At 38.2% G+C, this 26,008-nt stretch overlaps 1 protein-coding gene across 1 annotated transcript in view; it reads right to left on the bottom strand.

Moving 5' to 3' along the window:
- Positions 1 to 11,513: 11,513 nt before the first annotated feature.
- CHIC1 (cysteine rich hydrophobic domain 1) overlaps positions 11,514 to 26,008 on the bottom strand; it is a 104,356-nt gene continuing 89,861 nt past the window's right edge. Inside the window, exons 5-7 of the mRNA XM_075538592.1 lie at positions 21,452 to 21,508; positions 21,104 to 21,163; positions 11,514 to 19,918 (exon numbers count right to left, since the gene is read on the bottom strand). Of these exons, the coding sequence (XP_075394707.1) occupies positions 19,868 to 19,918; positions 21,104 to 21,163; positions 21,452 to 21,508 (168 nt within the window). The 3' untranslated portion in view covers positions 11,514 to 19,867. The remainder of the gene's footprint in view (positions 19,919 to 21,103; positions 21,164 to 21,451; positions 21,509 to 26,008) is intronic.

Here is a 26,008-nt window from a genome sequence, read left to right as displayed (position 1 = left end):
CTTGGCCGTCTTCAGCGCGGCCCTTAAAAACTTTTTAAAGCTTACCTTAGGGCCTAACACATGGTCTCTTCTGGAGAATGCTGCAATTGCACGCTAGAGTAATGTATATTGTGCTGTTGTTGGGAAGGGTGATATATATTTGTCTGGGGGTCAATTTGATTAATTGTATTATTTGTGTTTATGGATTTTCTTCCCTGATGTTCTGCCTTTCCTTGAGTATAGTAAATGGAAGTCTCCTATTATTGTTATGGTAGTATTGTCTGTTGCTCTTTCCAATGCTATAAAGGTTTCTTTAATTTATTTTGAGGATTTTTCCCATTGGGTACATAGATGTTTGTTATGGTTATGTCTTATTTAATTGCCCTTCTTTTTGTATTCACATTCATTTTATCGAGGATTAACCTTGCCACTTCTATTTTTGCTGTTATGTACAAGGTGTGCTTCTTGTATTTGATCATCCATTTTGCTATGCTTAGTCTTTTGATTGGTCCATATAATGCATTGAAATCGAATGCTATTATGGATAAGTATGAATTTATTCCTCTTATTTTGTTGTGTCTTTTTTTGTGTAATAGCTTTAGGGTTCTTTATTCCTCATTATCTGTGCAGAGTTCCTTTTGCTTGTGGTGTTTCTTGTCATTTTTCCTTTGCTGTTATCTTTCTATGCTAGATTGTTTTTCCCTTTCATTTGGTATTTTCATTTTGTTTGATATTACCTTTGTTTTTTTAAAATTTTTTTATTATTAATAAATCTTTTTATTGGGGCTCATACAACTCTTGTCACAATCCATACATACATCAATTGAGCAAAGCACCCTTATACATTCGTTGCACTCATCATTCCCCAAATTCCCTTTGCTTTTGGATGAAAAGCTCTATAGATGTCTATCAGGTCCTGTTGCCTAATTACATTGTTTAGCTCTCTGGCCTCTTTGCTGAGCTTCTTTCCCTGTGACTTGTCTTTCTCTGATATTGGAGTGTTAAAGTCCCCCACTATTATTATTGATTCCGTGATTTCTTCTGTCATTTTTTTAATAGTGTGTTTGATGAAATTCGCCGCACCATTATTAGGTACATAAATATTCAATATGCTAAGTGCTTCCTGGTTTACTGAACCTTTGAGCATTATGTAGTGTCCCTCTTTGTATCTTTTTATGTTTTGGATCTTGAGGTCCATTTTGTCGGAGATTGAAATAGCCACTCCTGCCTTCTTGGAGTTACTATTAGCTTGGTAAACTTTCTGCCAGCCCTTTATTCTTAGCATATGCTTGTCTGCTCGCTTAAGATGTGTCTCTTGCAGGCAGCAGGTTGATGGGTTATGTTTTCTAAGCCAGTCCTCCCACCTCTTTCTTTTAATGTACGAACTGAGCTCATTGGTATTCAGAGTAATTATTACTATCTCTGGCTTCATAGTTGCCATACCCTGTTTTGTGTTTTGGGTCTTTACCTATCTCCCTTCATATCAGTGTGCTGCGTTTGAGTGGAGGGTTTCTATCATGTCCTCTTTTCCATCTGAGACCCTGTTTCCCTGGTACTTGTTGCTGGCATGTTGGCTTCTACATAGAGATGGGCTATATGGTGGTCTCCTGGTGGTTCTAGTTGGAGCTTTATCTTCTGGCCATAGTGAGTCAGCCAGTATGTTCTGCAGGGTCGGGTGACTTGCAGCATATTCTTTGAGTTCTTCCTTGTCCTGGAAGACCCTTATCTTACCCTCTATCTTAATGGATAACTTGGCAGGGTGTAGGATTCTGGGGAGGCATTTTTTTTTAACAATTTATTGGGGCTGATACAATTCTTTTCACAGTTCATACATATACATACATCAATTTTATAAAGCACATCTGTACAGTCTTTGCCCTAATCATTTTTTTCTCTGTTCTTCTTTTACATTTTATTAGGGACGCAAACAACTCTTACCACAATCCATACATATACATACATCAATTGTATAAAGCACATCCATACATTCCCTGCCCCAATCATTCTCAAGGCATTTGCTCTCCACTTAAGCCCCTTGCATCAGGTCCTCTTTTTTTCCCCCCTCCCTCCCCATTCCCCCCTCCCTCATATGCCCTTGGTAATTTATACATCGTTATTTTGTCATATCTTGCCCTATCCGGAGTCTCCCTTCCCCCCTTCTCTGCTGTCCCTCTCCCAGGGAAGAGGTCACATGTGGATCCTTGTAATCAGTTCCTCTGGGGAGGCATTTTTATCTTTCAGTTTTTGGAAGATGTTGCTCCATTCTCTCCTCCTCTTCATGGTTTCTATGGATAAGTCTGAGCATATTTTTACCTGCACTCCTTTGGATGTGACTGTCTTCCTTTCTCTTGCTGCTCATAAAATTTTCTCTTTTTCCTCTAAGTTGGATATTTTTACTATTATATGTCTTTGCGTGTTCTTCTTGGGATTTAGCTTAGCCAGCGTCCTTTCTGCTTCCTGCATGAGCGTCTGATTTCTCCCTTGTTAGGTTGGGAAAATTTTCTTCCAGAAATTCCTTTGCTATCTTGGCTGTCAATTTGTGTGTTGTGTTCCGGTAGATCGATTATTCAAATATTATTCCCCTTCATAGCATGTGTTATTGATCTCATGCTGTCCTCTCTTTCTTTAATTTTCCTAGGTGATTGTTTTTCTCGCTTGCTTTGTTCTGTTTGAGTGTCCTCGAGTTCACTGATACGGTTCTCAGTCTCCTCAAGCCTAAATGTAGCTTCTGTGACCTTTTGTGTGGACTCTGCTACCTCCTCTGTAAGTTTCTGCAGTTCCCTTTGGTGGGTAGAATTCATCCCCTCTATTGTGGACTTCATACCCTCTGTTGTGCATTTCATCACGTCTATTATTGCATCTTTATTCTGGGTTACTTCTCTTAGCTCCTGTATTACTGCAAGTAGAGTTCTGAAGATTTCCTTTTGTGTCTGATCTATATCTGTTTCTTGTATGAGCGACATTAGGTCTGTTAAAGTGCCTCATTTCTCTGTTGTTTTTTTTGTTGGGAGTGATGTGATCTGGTGATTTTTCCTTGATCCTTTCATAGGCCCCATGCTTCTGGGAGACCGGGGTAACCTTACTATGTTATTGCTATGGATTCTTTCAGGCGATTGCCTATGACCTACTCTAAGGGTGGGTCAGACTGCTGTGTAGCCTGAGTTCCTCGTCGGGTTGGTGACCTGCAGTGGTGAGATGTTTAAGCAGCTTGAGTGGGGTCTGGAGCCTCAGTGAGTGCCCTCAGGCTGCTTTGACCAGGTTTGACCGGGTACCCTTAGCAGCCCCCCTTTTTTTGTTGGGGGTGGTTTAGTAATAAAAAGGATTTAAAAGGTTAACAATTTTAAAATATTTTTAACAAAATATTGGGCAGAGGAAGAAAAAATTGGAGAGGAAGGAGAATCTATAAAAGAGGAGGGACAAGCTGTGATACTAGATGAGGTGGAAGGAGAAAAAAAGAGAGAGAAGGAGAATCTATAGAAAAGGGGCAGAAGAGAAGTACAAGCATTAATGAAAAAGTAGGAAGGGAGGGGAGAGAGAATACAGCACAGAAAGTAAAAGAAAGGAAAGATAAAAAAACTATGCTAGATGGAGGATGTGTAGATGTGTACATCTAAAAATTTCCCCCTTTCCCTCTAAGCGCTGGTGATGCCTCATAGAGTGCGGAGGTGGGTGAGTTCGTGTTGTCCCAAGATGTGGTGCTGATCTGGGCTCCGGAGCAGGGCTATGTGGTGGTGGTGGTGGTGGTGGGAATGCTCTTCAGCTCAGCAGGCTCTCCCAGGTCCCGGCAGGCCTGTAGATTTGACCCTGTGGTCGGAGGCTACACAGGTGGGAGCCGCTCCCCACTGGCGGTCCTCATGCTCTAGCTGGGAAGTGCTAGGGCAGCTCAGGGTACTGTGAGGTGGCACAGGCCACCGTGCCTGCCTCCTGTGGTGGCTGGGGAGGGCTGCGGCAGGCTTAGGAGCTGGCACTGGGAACCCCACAGGGCCTCTAGGTGGTGAGAGCCAGCTGGAGCACACAGACGGCTACGCAGGGACTGCAAAGCCGAGTCTCAGGCTCCGCCGCAGGCTGAATGTTTAATCTGCCCGGGCTGTGAGCGGACGAGGGACGGCCCCTCAGCCAAACATGGACAGCGGTGCGAAACTGCAGGGCACAATGGCGCCCGTCCTCCGCCCAGGCTCAGAGCTCAGAGCCACGGCCACTGGGGTCCCTGCAGCACCCCGGGGGGTACAATGCCAGCCCGCAGGAGTGCCGAGCTCTGTCACTCATGCTCCCTCTCAGCAGGGGCACCCACTCTTGCACCTGACACTGGGAGGGGCCCTTGGCGGGCAGACTCAGCGGCCCGGGCCACGGTGTTCCACGGAACCGCAGGGTGGGGGCAGGCGCGGATTGGGCTATGGCTCCCGCCAACGGGAAGTGCTCAGCGCAGGGTCCTCCGTCGGGAGTGGAGCTGGCGCTAGGCTGCCGGAGGTGAGCGGCCGGGCACACGCGGGCCGGTGGAGAGGTCCGCAGCAGCAGTGCAGGTGGATGGTCCCCCGTGGGGGTCGCCAGACAACCCGTGGGTCCGCTCCCCGGAGCTTGGATGAATGGAGGGAGGGACGCGGCCCGAGGGCAGATGGCTGCCGTGAGAGGAGAAGGGAACCGCAGGAGAGGAAAGCTTCTCTCCGAGTGGGGTTCCGCGAGTGGGCCGCTGGTGTAGGGGAGCGCGCGACCTGCTGCGCCTGTCTAGGCAGGGCAGGCAAGCGGCTCTGGGCTGGGGTCCGGTCTGGGGATGGAGCTTAGGCTAGTCGCCAGTGAAATGGCGGCAGCTTAGTGACCAGAGATGTCCCACGAGTCCGGTCCTGTTTCACCTAGACCCCTGCTCAGGACAAATGCGTGGGGTGGGGCTGGGGTGCTGTCCCAGGGGGATATTTCACTCACCAGACTCCTACTATTCAGCTACCTGGACACCAAACCCGCTTTGTTCGGAGGAGCTCTCAGAGTATACGGGTGCCCCAGTCGGCCATCTGCCGGCTTCGATCACCTTTCTTATTTATAAGGATTCCTGGTGGAATGTTGGGTACTTCTTTGGCTGCTAACGATAAGGTCAGCAGTTTGAAACCACCAGCTGGTCCTTGGGACAAAGATATGGTTTCTTCTACAGTGAGAGTTTCAAGAATTGGCTTGATAGCAATGTTTGTTATTTATTATTTTCTTCCCACATTGGAGAGAGTCTGTTCATTTGCAAACTATTTGTTTTCCTCTCTGTTGGAATTTTTTTTACATACTACAATCCATACATCCATCCATTGTGTGTCAAGCACATTTGTACATTTGTAGCCCTCATCATTCTCAAAGCATTTGCTTTCTACTTGAGCCCTTGGTATCAACTCCTCACTTTTCCCCTCCCTCATGAACCCTCGATAACTTATAAATTGTTATTTTGTCATATCTTACACTGTCTGATATCTCCCTTCACCCACTTTTCTGTTGTCCATCCCCCAGGGAGGAGGTTATATGTAGATCCTTGTAATCCATTCCCCCTATCTACTACACCTTCCCTCCATGCTCCTGGTATCACCATTCTCAGCACTGGTCCTGAAGGGATCATCTGTCCTGGATTCCCTGTGTTTCCAGTTCTTACCTGTATCAATGTACATCCTCTGATCTAGCTGGATTTCTAAGGTAGAATTGGGATCATGATAGTGGGGGGAAGGAAGTATTTAAGAATCAGAGGAAAGTTGTATGTTTCATCGTTGCTACTCTGCACCCTGACTGGCTTGTCTCTTCCCTGTGACCCTTTTGTAAGGGGATGTCCAGTTATCTACAGATGGGCTTTCGGTCCCCAATCTCCCTTCCCCTTCATTTATAATGATTTGAGTTTTTGTTCTTTGAAGCCTGATACCTAATCCTCTCGACACCTCATGATCACACAGGCTGGTGTGCTTCTTCCATGTGGGCTTTGTTGCTTCTGAGCTAGATGGCCCATGTTTACCTTCAAGTCTTTAAGACCCCAGACGCTATACCTTTTGATATCTGGACACCCTCAGCTTTCTTCACCACATTTGCTTATACGCACATTTGTCTTCAGCAATAGTGTCAGGAAGGTGAGCATCATGGAATGCCAGTTTAATAGAACAAAGTGTTCTTGCATTGAGGGAGTACTTGAGTGGAGGCCCAACGTCCATCTGCTACTTTAATACTAATCCTGTACATATATGCACATAGATCTATTTCCCCATCATCATACATAAATATATTTACATATGTACATGCCTTTATTTAGACCTCTATAAATTCCCTTTGCCTCCTATCTCTTTCCTCTATTTCCTTTTACTTTCCTCTTGTCCCATTATCATGCTCTGCCTTCATTTGGGTTTCAGTAATTCCTCTCGGTTACATTGCCCTTGATCAAGCCCTACCAGGCCTCTCACACCCTCCTCACCACTGATTTTGCATCACTTGTTCCCTTGTCCCTGGGTTGGTCAACACCACTTTCTTTCCCCCACCTTCCCCTCTCCCATGCCCCCTTCCCGAACCAGTGGTCCCATTGCTTTCTCCTCCAGATTGTTTATCCGGCCTATCCTATCTAGATAGACCTGCAGAGATAATATGCACACACACACAAAACAAGACAGAGCAAAACAAAGAGACAGAAGAAAACAAAACAATAACAACAACAAAAAAGCCAATGACAAAAAAAGGAAAAGCCTGTAAATAGTTCAACATCTGTTTGTTGACCTTTAGGAGTGTTTTCCAATCCTGTCCAATGGGGTGTCATGCTCTGGCCCTAAAGTCTATTTTTGGTACTCCTTCAGGACTTCCTTGCTCTGCTCCCCTTGCTGTTCTGTAGCACGCCCTTAGTGTTTTGCTTCGATGGTGTGGGGTCAGACCAGGTGCAATTCCCACTCTGTGTCTCCAGTATTGTACCCTGTAGGGCTGTGAGTCAGTGAGGGATGTTGTGTCTCATAGTAGGACTGGCCATATGGTCCTCTCTGTGCATTGGCTGCTCTGAGTGGGGACAACATCCTCAAGGCTTGGTGGACCAGGATGTGCTTAATTCTCTTTTGCTCCGCTTTCATTTGCTCCCGTGTGCTCTGGTCAGACATGTCCCTCTCCCTGAGCTGCAGCTTCAGTGCTGTCTTCTTAAGTAAATTATTCTGAGGGGAGGGGCAGCTGTCCATGTAGTTGCGATTGGGGCGCTCCCCTCTCTGTTTGAATGGCTTGTTTTGATTATATTCCTTCTGTTTTCTTTGTAATTATGTTCATTGCAGAATAATTCCTCTATCTCCCTTACTTTGGTCCTGTAAACTTGTTTTAGGAACTGTTTTACATAGTTTGATTTCTGGTTGGTGGTGTCTTTTATTGTTGATCTCACCTCCATGTCTATTGTTGTCTCTGTTAAAAGGACATCCCTCAATATCTTTTGTAATGCTGATTTTGTTTTTATGAATTCCTTTAACTTCTTATCTAGAAATGTGTTTATTTCTCTCTCATATTTGAGGGATTATTTTACTGGCTATAAGATTATTGGTTGACTTTTTTCTTTCAGAATCATATACCATATGTACTCGTGTATAAGCCAAGTTTTTCAGCACATGTTAAATGCAGTTTTTGTGGTAAACGTAGGTGCCTCAGCTGATATTTGGGTTGGCTTACCCTTGAGTATATTACATATGTGTGTGTGTGTATATATATATGTATGTGTATATATGTGTATATATATATATATATATATAATTTCCATGTTCCATTACTTCTTGGCTGCTTCATTCCTGCTGAGAAATCAAGGCTTATTCTTATTGCTTGTCCTTTTAAGTAATTTTTCTTTTTTCCAAGCTTCTCTCGGGATTTTTTTATGCCTTTTCTATTTGAAAGGGTGATTATTATATATGTTATAGTGATTTTGTTTTGGGTCTATCCTATTTGGGGTTCTTTCAATTTCCGAAATAATTATTTTCTCTTTTATACTGTTAAAAAAGTTTTCTTCCAGAAGCTTTGGGCTATTTTCTTTGTGAATTTTTTGTTTCTTCCCATTCTGGAATGGTCATCGCTCATACATTATCCCTATAGATTGTGTCCCTCATAATTTTGAGCCTCTGGATTTTTTTGTTCTTTTTATTGACTGTGCTTATTTCCTATTAGTACCAAAAGATTTCTTTTCAATCTCACTAATTCAGCCTTCAGTTTCTTCTCTTTTACTACATTGTTATTTCATAGTCTTGTGTAATTCTAATATTGTAGTACTTATATTCTAGATTTTGGAGTTTTTGCATGGTTTATGACTTTTATTTATTTTGTTTGATTGCTCTTGTAGTGTTTTCCTAAGGGTCCCCCCCTGAGTTTTAAAATAATTTTCTTTTATTTTATTAAGACATCATTTTATTGCAGTCTCTTACAGCTTTTCTAACAATCCATACATCAATTATATTAAGCATATTTGTATATATATTGCCATTATTATTTTCTAAGCATTTACTTTGTATTTGCGCTCTTCGTGTCAGCTCCTCTTTTTACTCTCCCTCCTGCTCTCCCCCACCTCGTGACTCCTTGATACATTATGAATTATTATTATTTTCATATCTTACACCGACCACTGTCTGACATACGCCATGGTTAGTTGTTTGTTTGGGGTGGTGGTGGTAGTGGTTATGTGTTGATCATTGCGATTGGTTCCCCCTTCTTCCTCACCTCTCCCCACCTTTCCCCTACCCTTCTGGTATTGTTGCGCCCCATCCTGTTCCTGGATTCTGTGTGTCAGGAGCTTTTATCTTTTATCTGTACCAGTGTACATGCTCTGGTCAAGCCAGAACTGAAAGGCAGGACTGTGGTCATGAGAGTGGGGGGTGAGGAAGCCTCAAGGAACCAGAGGAATATTGTGTGTTTCATTGGTTTCTGGTTATGACCCTTCTGTGACGGGATTTCCCATTATATACAAATGGGTTTTGGGTCTCTGCTCTGACCCCCCTTGTTTCAACAATATGGGGTTTTTTGCTTTGTTTGTTTTGGAGTCTTCTGATGCCTTCTACCCGATCACGACAACAACTCATGATCTCACAGGCTGGTGTGCTTCTTCCATGTGGACATAATGCTGCTCTGCTAGATAGCTGCTTGTTTAATTTCAAGTCTTTAAGACCCCAGATGCTATATTTTTTGACAGCCAGTATCATCAGCTTTCTTCACCACATTTGCTTATGCATCCATTTTGTCTTCAGCAGTTGTGCTGGGAAGGCGAGCATCACAGAATGCCAGGTTTTTTAGAACAAAATGTTCTTGCATTGGGGGAGTGCTTGAGCAGAGGCCCATTGTCTGTCCACTACCTCAATGTATTGCCATATAAATATATGTACATATGCCAATACTTCTATTTTATGAATTAATGTATTTACATGTTTATACCTCTGTTCATAGCTTTGCTTCCTAGATTTTTCCTGTTTCCTTTTACCTTCTTCCTGCCCCACCATCATGCTCGCTGTTCTTCTGCCTCTTAGTAATTCCTCGCAGCTAGATTATGTAGCTGATTATTGACTTGTCAAATTTTTAAGTGCTGGCAAATTACTCAAAATTAAAATTAATTTTTTACTAATACCTGTCATATTCATATAAGGGGAGCATTGAGATACTGAATATATGGTGTTTCAGGGTCCCCTTTCTTTGGACATGTACTAAGCCAGGGGTCCCATCCAAGGTCCAATGACCAATGCATCCACAATCTTGGGATAACTATCCTCTGCTCTTTCCCTCATCACGTAATTTCTGTACGAAATGTAAGGGTACAGGTGGTTTTGAGGTAGGGCCCCATTTGTTCATTCAGGCTGCCATATTCAGTCCTTCTGGTGTGGCCCTTGGGGAATGTCACAATACATGTGAGGCCAACGTCTAAGGTCATCAGAGTGCTTAGTCTATGGTGCGTGGTTCACCGAGCGTTGGGTAGAAACATAGTTGAAGTTTCTACTCAGGAACCTAGAACTGGGTTTATTCTTCCCTTAGGTTTCCTAGTTATTGCTTAGCATCCCTTCCTGAGGTTGCTCCTCCCCATTTACCCACCATGTCCACCAACAGAAATACCAGTGCCTCCTCCGAAGTGTAGATGCCCCCTCCCCTGGTCTGAACTTGATTTTCCAGTGAGGGGCTCCTCTCATTCCTATGGAAGGCCTTTTAATTAGTTGCAGCCTTGTCTCAATGTTGCATAGTATCAACAAAAAATGAAAATGAGCTGATTCCAGGAACCCAAGCGGAAGGCAAATTTTGAGAATCATGAGGGCAATTAATGTATAAGGACGCTTTACTCAATTGATGTATGTATGAATTGTGATAAGAGTTGTATTTTTTTTAAATCTACAAATCCAAAGGACACGTTCAAGAAATACTTGGCAATTTTGACTTAGTCCAACCCCTTGCTTTGGGGAAGATGGATAAAATAAAGCTCATAGAACGATTATTTTCATTAGCCACCTAGATTACAACTCAGATTTCTTGACAACTAGAATCAGAATTCTAGTGTACTTTGAAGGATTTCCCACTATATATAAAAGTGAAGCATCCCATGAAATATTAAATTAGTATTCATTGACAGATTTAAAGGCCTGTGGCTTCTGTTATCAATACTGTAAATTATAGTATAAAAGTATTTTCCACGTAGCATACCCTATGTCACATTTGAGAAAGCATCTAAAGTACAGATTTTTGGGGGCCCTGGACTGCTACCTACAAGGTAGTAGGTTTAAATCCCTGAGCAACTCCAAAGGAGTAAGATGAGGTTCTGTGGTTCCATAAAGATTTGAAGTCTTGAAAACCCTAAGGTTCAGTTCTATGGTTTTATAGACTTGCTATGAGTTGGAATTTGGGTTTTATTATAAAATTTTAAAATATTAAAAAAATTATGAAAAGTAGATATATGTTTAAATTTGTCTTTGCAAATTAATATACCTTTGAAATATCTGGTACAGTTACAAAATTGAGGAACAAAATTATACAACTTTTCTAATTATGTTGCTGTGCTTTTTTAGCTGATTTCCCCAAGATTTGACATACATTAAAATTTAAAATTTTTATTGCATGTTTAATCATCTTCAGCAGTAACTCACTTGAATTTCTTACCCAATATTCTGACCAGGAGCATAAAAGCTTGTCAAGTAGTTTTATATTTCAACGAGTTTTTGCATTAAAAATGTATGGGTAGTAAGGCAGAATTGTCTTTGGCTATTTGAAATTTATTTAAATTTTTTTGTTTACATGTGGGTATGCAAAGTTGAATGTAAAGTGGTTTAAGACTAATTTTCTCTTAGCTAAATGCTTTCAAACATTAGGCAAAACATAGTTCCATGAAGGCTATAGATATGTAAATTACTTATAGGTATATGAATTGCTTATGTATTCATAATTAACATTAGAAAATATGGGATAGAATAATATGCAAAATAAAAAATTTTAAAGGAATCCTTAAGCATTTACCTTATAATGACAAAAACAGAAAGAAGGGAAAGAAGGAAGATACTCCACACAACACAGACTTACTTCATTAACAGAGATTTTCATTTTATTTTAACTTTGCATCCTGAGATAATAAAATTTCATAACTGACAAGTGAACAGTGACAGAAGCAACAGTGAAAGTTTCAGAGAAGCAAGTATCCTTCATTTTGGCACAGCTGTATATAAGTTGAGTCCTTTCATGGGAGTCACGCCAGTACTGAAGGAGGGGGGTTGAATTCATTTCACAGGTTATATAATAATGCAAGATGCATGAATATTCTTTGTTTGGATGGACATGACCACTATTATTATTATTTAATTAAGCTGTCCCAACAGGAATCCAATGTCAAAAAAGAAAAGGAAATCCTAGGCTTTTCAATCAGATATTCAGATTACGTCACTTTCTAGCTTTGTGCATGTCCTGTTCTTGCAGCCATGACTCATATTTGTCCATAATTATTCCAAGGCTGGTAAATTAGCTTGTAGATTGTATTATTTCACACATTCATAACCTGTTTCAAACTCAAGAATTCACAACAATTTTAAACAGTATTTGCTTACTAGAAAAATGGAAAATTACGTTAAACAAAAAGAACCAAGCAAAATAAGCAGGAATAAAAGTAACATTGAAGAAATTATTGCCTTGACCTATGATGTTGAGTTGATACACAAAACAACTTTAACACTCAGAAATTGATATTTAGTTCAATGCTAGAACACAAAATAACATTTTCCACATTTGCAATCCTGGGTATATGTATCATTTATACATATTTACCCAAATAAATCAGCTCAGTTATACTGAAACAGAAAAAGAGAAAACAAATTCTAACTAAATTATATAACCCAAGTTAGACAACACCCCGCTCCCTGCCCCCCATCTATCCCTGACGTTCTAGCATTTTATTATTTATGGACAAGATAAACAATCTATGGAGAGGCTCAAATAATCTTAGATCCTTTGAAACAGTGGCTCCAAAGATTTTCACAGTTTATTATCCACTCCATGTTTTCAAGTATTTTAGTTACAAAACACACGTGATAATAGGCTTTCTGAACATTTTTATTAATCCAAGGCATAAGCTCCAGTCACAGCTTCTGATCAACATGTGATTACTAATGTTAATAGATTTTTTTAAAATCAAAATGCCAGGAAATTCAATATTTTAATTGATTTGAGGAGCAGGAATATTATGGGTAAATGTGTGATTTCTAGTATACTTCTGAAAGATTGAAAGAGATTTAGGACATTCCCACTATCTTCAGCTGCCCCAAATTGAGAACCATCTGTTTTTCCTCTTTAAATCCAGTATTAAAACAACACACTTACCCATGTCCAACACATATAGATTAATTACAGAATTTGTTACTGGAAAGTAGAACAACTGTAGCACTCACTTCTGTAGGGTCTGACTAAGAAAGAAAACAACATTGATTTAGAGGAATCTGCTAAGATATCCAACGTACTATTCAGTCTCCGTCAAAAATACACTAACATGAAAAAAAATCCTCAATTCCCAAGTGAGGTAGGTCCAGATTATTGTCCCCACTTCAACAATGAGGACAATAGGTACAGAAGAATCAAGCAATAGAGCTAAGAATGAAACCAGAAGTGACTTGGGTTTGAATGCCATACCACTTTCCTTTCCATCTACTATCATCATCCCCGCCCCCTGCCCCCATTAGATCTTCTTAAGAGTGTGGACTCTTTTAAGAGTTCCTGAAACAGATTCTGGATAGGCTATGAAACTCTTGTCAAAGTGGGTCCTCCTATAGCTCCACTGCTGTCACAACTATAATTCTTGCTTGATGCCACTAGGTAGCTGCATAGTCAAATTTCACAGAGACAAAGTCCATGACCTTCAGTCTTCAATTTCTAAAGAAATTAATTACATTCATTCTATGACCATGGAGGTCTAGGAGGCATCAGGTTCTTTGAGTCTGTGTGATATGAATATACATCAACCAGCTGTCAGTTGGCAGATAATGAACTTTGCTTTTACTGTGTACAAGGCACTGTAAATATTTCCACCAAGGTAGGATATCTGAGAATAATCATTCTGATATCTTTCAGAATAAAAATTTCCAAAGGATTCCTAGAGTCACAGAACGTTAGGTGATCTGGACTTTCTGTCAAGTGCTAGCTTCAATGCCATGATTTTGTAGATGAAGATATGAGAATTTAAGTGATGCCTGGGCACAATATGAGATCATTTCTTCATATAGTATGGACTTGACAGTTTACAGAAAATGGATCATATTCTGATTGCCAACTTCAAAATAAAAAGGAATCAAGAAAGGATAATTTGGAGCAAGATAAGGTTAATTGTAAGTGTGAGAGTATTCTTAAATATAATCATGAAATACACAAACAAGGGTGAGCAAAACCTACTCCTTCAAAAAAAATTCCCAACATATCACCATTTAAAGGATTCTGAACAATTTGACATTATTGCAAGAATTTTAAAAAGCAAAAGTGTATAAGTATAAGATTTAATTTAAATGAATTTGAGCATTCTATAATCAAGATAACAAAAAAGTATTTCCACTATGTGAAACTATTCCAGTTAATCAGGTGTGCATAATTTCTATATCATTTTACAGCAAATTGTAAATACTAATGAAATAGTGTTTTGGGACTTTATGTTCAACTAGTGAAGATCTATTTGCTTTAAATGGCAGTTTATTTTACAAAGTTAAAATGCTAATGATTTTCTTAATGCTCTCATAAATTTGAAAAAGTCCTTATTTATTTAAAGGCTTACAAATGTCATTGAGCTATACTTCAATCATGAAGAATAAAAATAAACTTTAAAAATGGTAGAGAAAGTAAATACTAAGTCAATTTGATTACCGAATAGTCAGTACAAGGAGGCTTCAAAAAGTTCATGGAAAAATTCCCATTACCTTTTAATTCCATCTTTCCAGAAACTTTTTTTCCCTCACGAATTTTTGACCCCCTTTTGTTTGTGCAATAAATACTTATGTAGATCTTAATAGAACTTCAAAGATCACTGTCCTTCCAGAACCATGCAAAATTACATGTTTAGTCGTATTCAGATTACTAGCTCATATGCTTGACTGATGTAAGTCCGTTCTTACAGAATAAGCCCATGTGAGAGAGAAACGGTTTGAGCTGTAATCTCGATGGGAGCAGGTCATCAGATCTTTTCTCCTTCTTAGCCTGTGGCTCAGTTTTAACTACAGCTTTCAATTAACATGCAGCTCTAAAATATCTCATGATTAGGCGAAAGAAGGAAACAGACATTAAATAAAAACTAAAGAGCTATCAAATGCTAGTAAAATACTCTTTTACCTATTTGAAAAGAATGGTTTTATTTATTGATATACTTTAAATAGCAAGTTTTTATTGTAAATTAGCTGAGGGGAAAGATAGTTTTTAATCTAATGATATATTCATTGATTCGCTCTGCTTCCTTTAGCATAGTATGTTATCTTTCTTCTAAAAAGACAAGGCACTTTTCCATCTATTTCTAAAGTTTGACTACAATGGTTTCTTTCTTAAGTTAACACAGAGAGTAAACAAAACCCAAACCAGTTGCCACAAGGTCAATTCTGACTTCTGGTGGCTCCACGTGTGATACAGAACTGTGCTCAATAGCGACCTTTCAAAGTAGAACGTGTTTTCAAGAGATCCAAGTAGGCCCTACTTTTGAGGCACCTCTGGGTGGACTCCAATGGCCAATCTTTCAGTTTGTGGCTGAATGTTTAACCATTTGTGTCACTCAGGGACTCCAACATAGAGGGGAGGATGGAGTAAAGGTTAGAGGGCATATCCAGGATGAAATTAATATATCTATATGTGACTTGTCCATATTTTTAAATAATACTGCATCTGCTTCTCAACAAAACAATTTAAAAATGACCAATTAAGCCAACACATTAATCCAGCATTTGGGGCCAAATGAGCAGCATTAGGCCATTAATTATAAATAAAAGTGAAACTCAGAGTGGACTGAAGACGAAATGAAATACATCAGGAATCTGAGTTCTTCTTCACTGGACCCCAAACCTCACTATAAATAAACGTGAAGCTGACAAGAGTTCGATCTGCTTTCAGTCACCATGTGGCTGTTTAACAGGGCAATGGGGATGGCGACACAAAGAAGGAAGTTAAAGAATGCTTTTAACTTGGAATGGCAAAGTCTTGTGAGATGTATATACTTTGGCAAATGTTCATGTTAGTTAATCTGGAAACTACCATAACAAGTTTTATAAAGAAATATTAAGTGACAAAGAAATTCAAAATTACTTTCTTGAACCTAAAAAACAATTTCCAAAAAATTTTTTACTAACCTGATGGAAAAATATAAGCAGGTTCTGTCCTAAGAATTAAAAAAAGGGATTGAAGGGTTGGGTATTTAATTACCACAGTGTGCTTTGTCATTTTAGCATTAACTGCTGTCAATTTTACTTAAAGAATACAAATACCCCAAAGCACTGCAAAATATCCAACTGTCACACATCACCTGTCTCCAAGGAAAGACAGTTTGAAAAAGCAGTCATATAAATGAGAAAAAAAGAAAACTGAGCACTTTATGGGTAGTTCAAGAAAATAACATTAGCTAACTAGCATAATGAACAATAAAGTAATATGAAAAAGTGATTAGAGTCCATTTTAAAATTAAGTTTACATATGCTGTCAAATGGGTTCTATGATTTGCACTACTGTCTCTAGACTTGTACTCTGCCACCTCTAGATACACTCTAACGGGAAACAATTTATTACTTCTTGCTGTTCTTTCAGCAAAATCCGTATGTGATTTATATATGGCAGAAAAAATTACTGTGACCACCACATGATCAAATTTTAAGTTTAGAATGGGAGGGGGAAGGCATGACGTTTTTAAGGGTTGACACTTAAAAATCAATTGTTCTATCAGTTATAATTAAAAATGATATACTGTATTGGAAATCAATTTTTATAATAAGATATCAGTTTGAAGCAAAGATCTGATGCTACTAGCTGGGACACCAACTACAGATGCAATTCCCCCCTAATCGTAACTGTAAAACATGATAATTGATTTAATTTTTCAAAGGCTTCCACCTTGTTAATGAAAATACACTTTCGATTTTACAGCAGGCAGACAGATGACATTGGCAGCTATACACAATATATTAATAGAGATTTGGGGTGGCTGAGTGCCATAGAGAAAATGAGAATGTACAGAGGAAAGTGGAAAAGTTTTCAGCTATCAATTATAACAATATAACAAATGGTGTCTTTTTTTCTCTCTTCTTATTTTACTGGTCAAAGACTACCAATTCCAAATTAAGCATATTTTTAAAAAGTGTCTTAAAAATACAATCCAGCAATATCAGTAATAACAAACATCTACAAGTACATATGAGGGGCTTCAAAAATTCTTGGAAAATTCCATTATCTTGTAATTTCATTTTTCCATGAACTTTTTGAAGCCCCCTCACATAGGCAGACATGCAAGCTGAACAGGTATGGGTAGGTAAATGGGCTATACCCACAGCCATACATATGCGTTTAGCAGAGGATATTTCTACATAAATACTTTTGTGTGTTATAAATATTTCAATTCATATAGTAGAACACAGAGAGGACAGAATTATGAGAACTTCTTAGTCATAACCAAAAACTTTGTGGGAATGATGATTCATTGGGCTTGTTTCTAGGGAAACAACTTTGTCAACTGGCAATACATGATATACAAAGACAATGTTCTATACCCTTCTGTGATGTGTAGTGCCTGAGGCCTTGCTAACAGTGTTTAAGAATCAACTATTGGTAGGAAAGAAGAATGAAGAAAATCAAAGATTCAAGGAAACAATTAGTTCAAAGGACTAATAGACCTTGCACACCACAGTCTCTAATACCCTGAGACCAGAAGAACTAGATGGTGCCAGGTTTTCACTACTAACCACTTTGATTAGGACCACAGAAGGCCCTACAGAGAATGGAGAAAAATATAGATAAAAATTAAAAATTGTAAAAAACTCCAGACTTATTGATCTGAGAGATTGGTGGATCCCCCAAGATTGTGACCCTCAAACACCCTTCAAGCTTGGAACTGAATCCATTCCAGGGATCACTTTGCAGCTAAACAACACATAGGCCTATAAAGTGAACAGCAACACTTGGGTGGAATGTATTTCACAAAAAACAAAAGAGCAGCATTATCCCTAAAAACAAAGCCCAGAAGGCAGGAAGGGGCAAGGAAAAAAAGGACTAATGGAAATGGAGAACGCAGGGAAAGAAGTAGAAAAGTGGTGTTACATGGAGGGGAGTGCACCCAATGTTAGGAAACAGGATATGTATATGTTGTTTAATGGAAAATGAATTTGCTCTGTAAACTTTCACCCATATCACAATTAAAAAATAAGTCTTGATCTTGGATGAAGGAAGGATTGTTCTATTTACTGGGATGAATATTACCTAAGAAGTTTACTAAAAGACCAAAGTAAGGTGATAAAAATATTCAAATGACGAGGGCAATGAATGTACAGATGAGCTTTACACAATTGATGTATGTATGGATTGTGATCAGAGTTGTATGAGCCCCTAATAAAATGTTAAAAAAACTTTAAAAAAATTCAGTCCTAAGTACTTCAAATTTATTTTTAGCACACTGATTTCCACGTAATTCACACCAAACCCAAACCAACTGCCAGTGAGTTGATTCCTACTCATGGAGACTGTAGAGCTACTCCAATAGGGCGTCTGAGACTAAACTACTGATCTTCCAGTTAGCAGCTCCAAGGGTAATCCACAGCACTATCAAAGTGCCTCACAGTACTGCCACCTACATGTAGGCATTCATGAATGGTTGCATGAAAATTAACATTGATATAAATATTAATTATATTAAACCAGCAAATACTAGATTAATTGTGAAGAGAAGTACCTACAAATGTAGGTGAATTTATAAAGATACTTTTGCCTACACATCTATTTCCTAAATTATAACCAAATGTTTATAAAAGGTCCACCAAAAGAAGATTTAAAATGGTTTTCCATTACGAACGAACCACCATATCTTCTTTAGGTTCTCGATTAGGTCTCTTTCCAGAAAGGGGGTGGCAGTGACTTTCATGGGGCTCTAGATGCTCATTCCCTGCCAGCCAGCTGACTCCAATTCATAGCGACCCTCTAAGACAGGGCAGAATTGGCCCTGTGGATTTCCAAGACTGTAATTTGTTACGGGAGTAGACAATCTCCTCTTTCTCCCTTGGAGCAGCTGGTGGTTTTGAACTGCTGACCTTGTGGTTAGTAGTCCAACTTGTAACCCACTGTGCCACCAGGGGTCCTGAGGAATCTCCTGGGGCAATTAAAATGTCAATATACTCCTTAAATGACAAAACGGTATATTTTCAAATGAAAGAAAAGACACATAAATTAAAATGAATGAAGAATGAATGGTGTCGCTGTGAAATATGTCAGATGCCAAGAAATTCTTTTGGAGGCAGAAGTGGGGGATGGGCAACATAGGGGACAATGTGGGGTTGTTAAATTAAGTGACAAAAAAGTTCAATTTAAGCAATTCAATTGAAAAAAATTCCAATTTTAATCCACTTGTTACAAAGGTCAATCCTGCATTATACCTGACATTTTAAACACACTTATTATGGCTCTGCCATAACACAGCATGTTAATAGTTTGTACATTCAAAAGGATGCTTGCAAATTTAATTTATATTAAAATCTATGCAGAATTGTTGGCAATACATTAAAAGTAATCTTACATTCTGTAAACCATGGCATACCACATCTTACATTATGCAAAGAGGCAATATTTACAAGTCTTCAGGGGTTTAAATATCTGATGCATTAACATTAGTGATAATTTAGCAAAGTGCTGTTATTTGAATGTCCTTTAAAAGCACACTAGAGCAAAAACATTGCTAAAAGCTACCCAAAGCTTATTTAAATATATCCAGTAAGGGATTACAGCGCACAAGTAGTCTAGAGAAATGATGCGTAATTAGAGATAGTATGAAAATTGTAAGGCAGCATGCTAGAATGAGTTTTTTTTCTTTTTTAGCGTCAGAATTGATGTTCTATCTTTAGTGGCATATATATGTGTGTGTAAATATACATACATATATAAGCATATATATGTACACACACAACACACACACGGGCTTCAAAATGTTTGTAGAAAAATTCCATTATCTTTTAATTCCATTTTTCCACGAACTTTTTGAAGCCCCTTGTATGGCATGTTTATTTAAAACTTAAGAGTACAAAACACAAGCATCATTTAACATAAAAAAGATGTGCAAATATTTTTCAATGAACAAAAAGAAAAGAGCAAGGAGAATATTCTACCAATATAAAGAATAATTTGAACAGAGCAAAAAGAGACCATTTTCATTCAAAAATCATCTACAAGGCACTAAGGGTAGGAAATGACAGGTAACACAGAAATGACTGAATAAAATTCTTCAGTCAGGTCGGAATATGGGATATTTTGGTACGAATTCTATTAGTATTACCTGTAAAATAAAAATACAGAGATAAGAACATAATGACAAAGCAATTTTCATTAAATATAACTTATGTATAGTCATAAAATCTATAGTCATTCCTCACAGGACTACATTTTGATAAAACATGGTTATATGAAATTACCAAAATTTATTTTTAGATTGGAAATAAAATTAGATTAGTAAACATAAACATTTATGATAGTTAATAGTGTTTATGGCTGGATGAATAGTAAGTATTTGTTTCGGTTCAGAAAAGCAGGCACTATTACATTGTCATGCTCCCTCCTTAATTTTAGAAAAGGGATTAAAATTGAGCTATAAAGGTAAGAAAGGATACTTTTATCGGTATTCCATCTATATATTTTTCAATTAATGTAGCAGTTGATATTGGTTGAGTACTGTCTTTTACAAGTAATTTGTGAAAAAAAAGTGTTCAAATGGATTGATTAAAACATTTTAATAACAGAGAGGGTTGGAAATAAAATAATAATAACCTGAGATATTTTTGAGTGTTTTATCTAAAGTGAATTTTAGATTTGGAGTCTTTTGTGTTTTTATGAAAACTGTTCAAAGGAGACACATGATCATTGTTTATTAGGTGCAAATGTTTTATTATTAAACATATACTACATGTCAGCGGCATGGATTTGAGTAGACTTAATGTTTTTTTAAATATTAATTAGACAGAACTGATCACATTGAACATATCCAAATCTATGTTTTATGAATAAATCGCATAGTCTTCAGTAACAATTTAGAACATATAGTTACTTTACTTTAAGTTAGCCAAGAAAAAGAGAGAAGTATGAAAGAATGCAGAACTTTTAAAAGTCGATATTTTATGCAAGATTTTTAGATTATATTTAGAAATATTTTGTTCAACAGCAGCTATTCCCATCGCCATATGTAAATGTTTGCACCTATGTTAAAAAGAAACTAAGGTATTGTAATGTTTCTCATCTGAGAATATTAATTGAGACTTTTCTAATATCTAAAGCATTGCTAACTTTCAAAATATTCTATAGGTACTACAAAATTTAAAGAAGTTAGAAACATCTATGTTCCAACTGACAATATTTCAACCTGAGGAGAAAAAGGTAGAAAGAAAATCTTAAAAAATGATGAAGAGAAAGTTTTTTTATAGTTAAGTTGAAATCTAAATAATATAATGAAAAACAGATATATACTTACATACTCCATCATATTGCTAGTTTCACATTTCCTTTTAGTCAATTTCCAATGCAAAGCAAGCTAAGAAAGTAAAATTTTATTCAGTATTTTGATATTAAGGTTGTATTAATGAAAACCTATATATTTGACTAAGTCTCAAAGGCAATCCAGGAATAAATATAAGATGCAAAACACATCATTTAAAAATCTTTGTAAAGAAAAAAAAATCTTTGTAAAGAATACATACTAAAAAGTATTACTTCTCCAATTCATTTTTGGCCTTAAAATGTTCTATTTAATCTTTATTAAATGTTTCAATATAATAATCAAATATATAGATGGAAAACTTATTTGCTTAAACTTTCTTACCTTGTGATATAATCTGTTATTTTCCCATTCTAATAACTTCTGAATTGATCTTCTGGTCTAAGAGAAAAGATCAACATTTATTGCAAGATGAATTCTGGAACTATATAAATTCTGTGTATCTATATTTTTCTGTTTACTTGTAAGATCACATTAAGACCACATAAACCCATTGCCATCGAGTCAATTCCAGCGCATAACAAGACTATGTGCATATGTACCAAGAGAAAGCATGTATGTCAGTCAGCCAATTCCTGGTCAGCCCAAACGATTAAGTGCTTGACTACTAGCCATAAGGTTGGTGGTTCAAATGAACCTAGATGGAGGTATTTCATAATGTGAACCTGGTGATCTGTTTCTAAAAGTTCACAGTCTTGAAAACAAAGTTCTACTCGGTCACTAAAGGGATTGTCCATGAGGTGAAATCAACTCAGTGGCAACTAACAAGAGTAACATATATATGAGAAGTCTTCAACAAGTTTTAATTCTGTTTTTTTCAATGAACTTTTTGAAGATACCTGGTATATAAGAGATTTAAAAATATTTTATTGGGTTTTGGTGAAAGTTTACATAGAAAAGTAGGATTTTCTTGAACAATTTTTATAGATAGAAAGGATGCCTTGGTGGCGTCATGGTTATGCATTGGACTGCTAACTGGTCAGCAGTTTGCAACCACCAACCTCTTCGCAGAAGATGAGGCTTTCTACTTCTGTTAGAAACTGGAATGACTCGGTGACAGTAAGTTGGGTTTTTGAGTTTATACACAGGAGGAAAAGTGAAAGTGGATTGCTACTAGGGTTCCAGTTCATACATGGAAATATTTATTGTAAACAAGTTGTGTTAAAAAACATCTCTGTAATCAGATGTTTGTAGACAAGCTGTCTCAGTAATGCACTTGTCTTAGTCTATTTAGAGTGCCTTAAAAAAAAGGCCTAATCAAAATATGAAAATAGTGGCTTCCCTGAGGAGGGACTCCCTGAGGAGCCCCCTAAAATAGACGTCAGGCTAGCAGGGGCAGTTCCAGAATTCCTTCAGGACCAGTGCAGAGATAGTCATAAAGTTCAGCAGACAGACCTGTATGCTTTTTCATTTTCTTTTGCTAGTAGTTTTCTCTTTTTATTCAATCTTTTGTTTTCTTTTTGTTTTGTCTCCGTTATTGTTGGTTTTGCCTACCTATATATGATAGGCATGGGACGCAAGCTCAAGGGGAAAGCAACGGGACCAACGGTGCTAGAGGGACTTGGGGGAGGAGGAGACAGGGGAAGGGAGCGGGGATCAATCAATGCCATAGACAGGGGACAACTAGGGAACTAATATCATCAATGAGGTTGTAGAGATCCTGGGGGTGTTCCAGCAACAACAATCTAGCTGAGAGGAATTACTAAGAGGCAGAAGAAGGCCAAGCATGATGGTGGGACAGGAGGAAGGTAAAAGGAAATAGAGGAAAGATCTAGGAAGCAAAGCTGTGGATAGAGGTATAAACATAGGTGTGCACAAATGTAAATATATAAATTCATAAAAATAGAAGTATTGGCATATGTTCATATATTTCTATGGCCATACAATGAGGAAGTGGACAGACTTTGGGTCTCTGCTCAAGCTCTGCCTCAATGCAAGAACACTTTAACAACCTGGTATTCTGTGATGCTCACTCTCCCAGCACAATCGCTGAAGATAAAATGGGTACATAATGTGGTGAAGAAAGCTGATGGTGCCTAGTTATCAAAAGATATAGTGTCTGGGATCTTAAAAGCTTGAAGTTAAATACGCAGCTATCTAGCAGAGAAGCAACGAGCTCACATGGAAGAATCATACCAGCCTGTGAGATCATGAGATGTCCATGGAATCCGGTAACAGGCATCAGAAGATTTCCCCAAAAGAAAACAAACAAACAAACAAAAAAGCCCATTGAATATGAGAAGGGTCAGAGCAGAGACCCTCAAACCCATCTGTAGAAAATTGGACATCCCCTCACAGAAGGGTCACAAGGAAGAGATGAGTCAAGCAGGTTGCAGTGTAACACCGATGAAACACACAATATTCCTCTGGTTTCTTGAGGCTTCCTCACCTCCCACTATCATGACCCCAGTCCTGCCTTTTAGTTCTGGCTAGACTGAAGCATGTACACAGGTATAGATAAGAGCTCATGACACATGGACTCCATGAACAGGAATGGAAGTAGTGGTATCAGGAGGGTAGGGGAAAGGTGGGGAGAGGAGGGGTGGAAAAGGGAACTGGTAGCAATGATAGAAACATAACCACACCCGGATCCCCAGGGGGATGGACAACAGAAACTGTGGGGGAAGGGAGACAGTGGTCAGGGTAAGATATGGAAATAATAGTAATTTTTAATTTGTCAAGGGGTCATGGGGGGGGGAGGGGAAGAAGGGTATAAATAGGAGCTGATACCAAGGACTCAGGTAGAAAGTAAGTCAGCAGTTCTCAACCTGTGGGTTGTGACCCCTGTGGGGGTCGAATGACCCTTTCACAGGGGTTGCCTAAGACCATCGGAAAACACATAAATATTTCATAATATATAATTACATATTGTTTTGTGATTAATCACTGTGCTTTAATTATGTTCAATTTGGAACAATTAAAACACATCCTGCATATCAGATATATATATATATATCACTGTTCATAACAGTAGCAAAATTACAGTTATGAAATAGCAATGAAAATAATTTTATGGTTGGGGGTCACCACAACATAAGGAACTATATTAAAGGGTCATGGCATTAGGAAGGTTGAGAACCACTGAAGTAGCTGCTTAGAAAATAATGATGGCAACATATGTATAAATATGCGTGATACAACTGATGTACGGATTGTTATAAGAGCTCTAGTAACCCCCAATAAAATAATATTTTAATAAAATAATAATAATAAATAGTGGCTTCTGAGTGGATCTGCTGGGGAAATTAAATTCAAGGCAGACAGGTCCATTCAGATGGTTATGGTGTCTGCTCTTTTGGATTTTGATGTGTTTTCTGATAATTCTGATGGGTTTTCTCAGATGTAGGATGATTACTGGGGCTTATTAAGAAGAAGTTTCCCCATCCCCCACCCCAGGAAGAAGCTTTAAGAAAACTGAAAACTGTATTTTGAGAAAAAGTTCAGAAATACCTTGAGCCAACGTATTTTTCCCCAATCAGGACAATGGACCTAGTCATTCTATGAAGGTAGTGAGAGTTTATTTGGAAAACCTTACCCTAGCCATCCTATATGCATGATCTTGCCTCTTTAGACCTCTTTTATTTCCCAAATTCAAAGAACATTTGAATGGAATATGATTTGAGCTCTGGTAAATGCCAAAACTGTCATTTTGATGTGCTATTAATAGAAGAGTGCAGAATTCTTCGGACGAAGGGTTAGAGAGATGGGTATACCCTTTGGAGTGTATAGACCTACTTGGAGGATATGGTGAGAAATAATGGCTTCACATTTTGATATTTTGTTTAATGAAAGTTCTTAGGATTTGTAGCGATACTTTTTGACTCATTCTTTAGTTAATGGGTACTCATTGCCTATATTTTTCACAAAGTGCTTGCATTCTCTATTTCTTTCTCATTATTTGGTCTAGGTTAAATGTTTACCATTTGATTTTATTTAGATGAATATTAGAAGAGCAGAGTTCTCATAAGTGGTATTTATTTTATGAGCCAATCTATCAGTTGGCTGGAAAGTGACCTCTAGGAATGGTTTGAATTCCAAGTTTAAAAGATATCCCTGAGTGATAGTCTCAGTGGTTTCTCTAGTCTCGACCAATTCAGTTAGTCTGCACTTCAGTTTTTGAAATGTGAGTTTTGCTCTAATTTTCTCTCCTATTGTATCTGGACCATGTATTGTGTCCTTGGACAAAAGAGAACTTGTAGCTAGACACCACCCAGTTCTTCTGGTCTCAAAAATTTTTACCCACAAAAATTCATTTATTTGTAATTATAAATAAATATTTCACAATATATAATTACATATTGTTTTGTGATTAGTCACTATGCTTTAATTATGTTCAATTTGTAACAATGAAAATACATCCCGCGTGTCACATACTGACATTACAATTAATAACCCTAGCAAACTTACAGATATGAAGTAGCAACGAAAATAATTTTGTGTTTGGGGGTCACCACAACATGAGGAACTATATTAAAGGGTCACAGCATTCGGAAGGTTTAGAACCACTGCCATAGAAAATGGTAGGTATTCTGTGAGGTTAGAACCAAAACTATACACTAGCTGGGTTATACCCTCAGATCTCTGTTAGTCTCTTCTACATAGCAACTATTTGGACCATCCCCCTGGAAGGGGGTTATATGTAGACCATTGTGATGAGTTCCCCCTTCCCCCACCCCCACCCGTCTCTTTCCCTTCCTGGTATCGCTACTCTCAATAGGGATGCCGAGGGGGTTATCTATCCTGGGTTCCCTGAGTTTATAGACTAGTTTCTTCTTTGAGTCTTTGGTTTCCTCTTTTATCTTTTACTCTGGATGAGTAGAGACCAGAAATTGCTTCTTAGTTGACTGCTTGCAAGTTTTTAAGACCCCAGATGCTACTTAT

This window comes from Tenrec ecaudatus, chromosome X (assembly GCF_050624435.1).
Source record: "Tenrec ecaudatus isolate mTenEca1 chromosome X, mTenEca1.hap1, whole genome shotgun sequence".
Classification (NCBI taxonomy): Eukaryota; Metazoa; Chordata; class Mammalia; order Afrosoricida; family Tenrecidae; genus Tenrec; species Tenrec ecaudatus.
The sequence above is the reverse complement of the archived record's forward strand: the minus strand, read 5'-3'. Positions and strand labels throughout refer to the sequence as shown.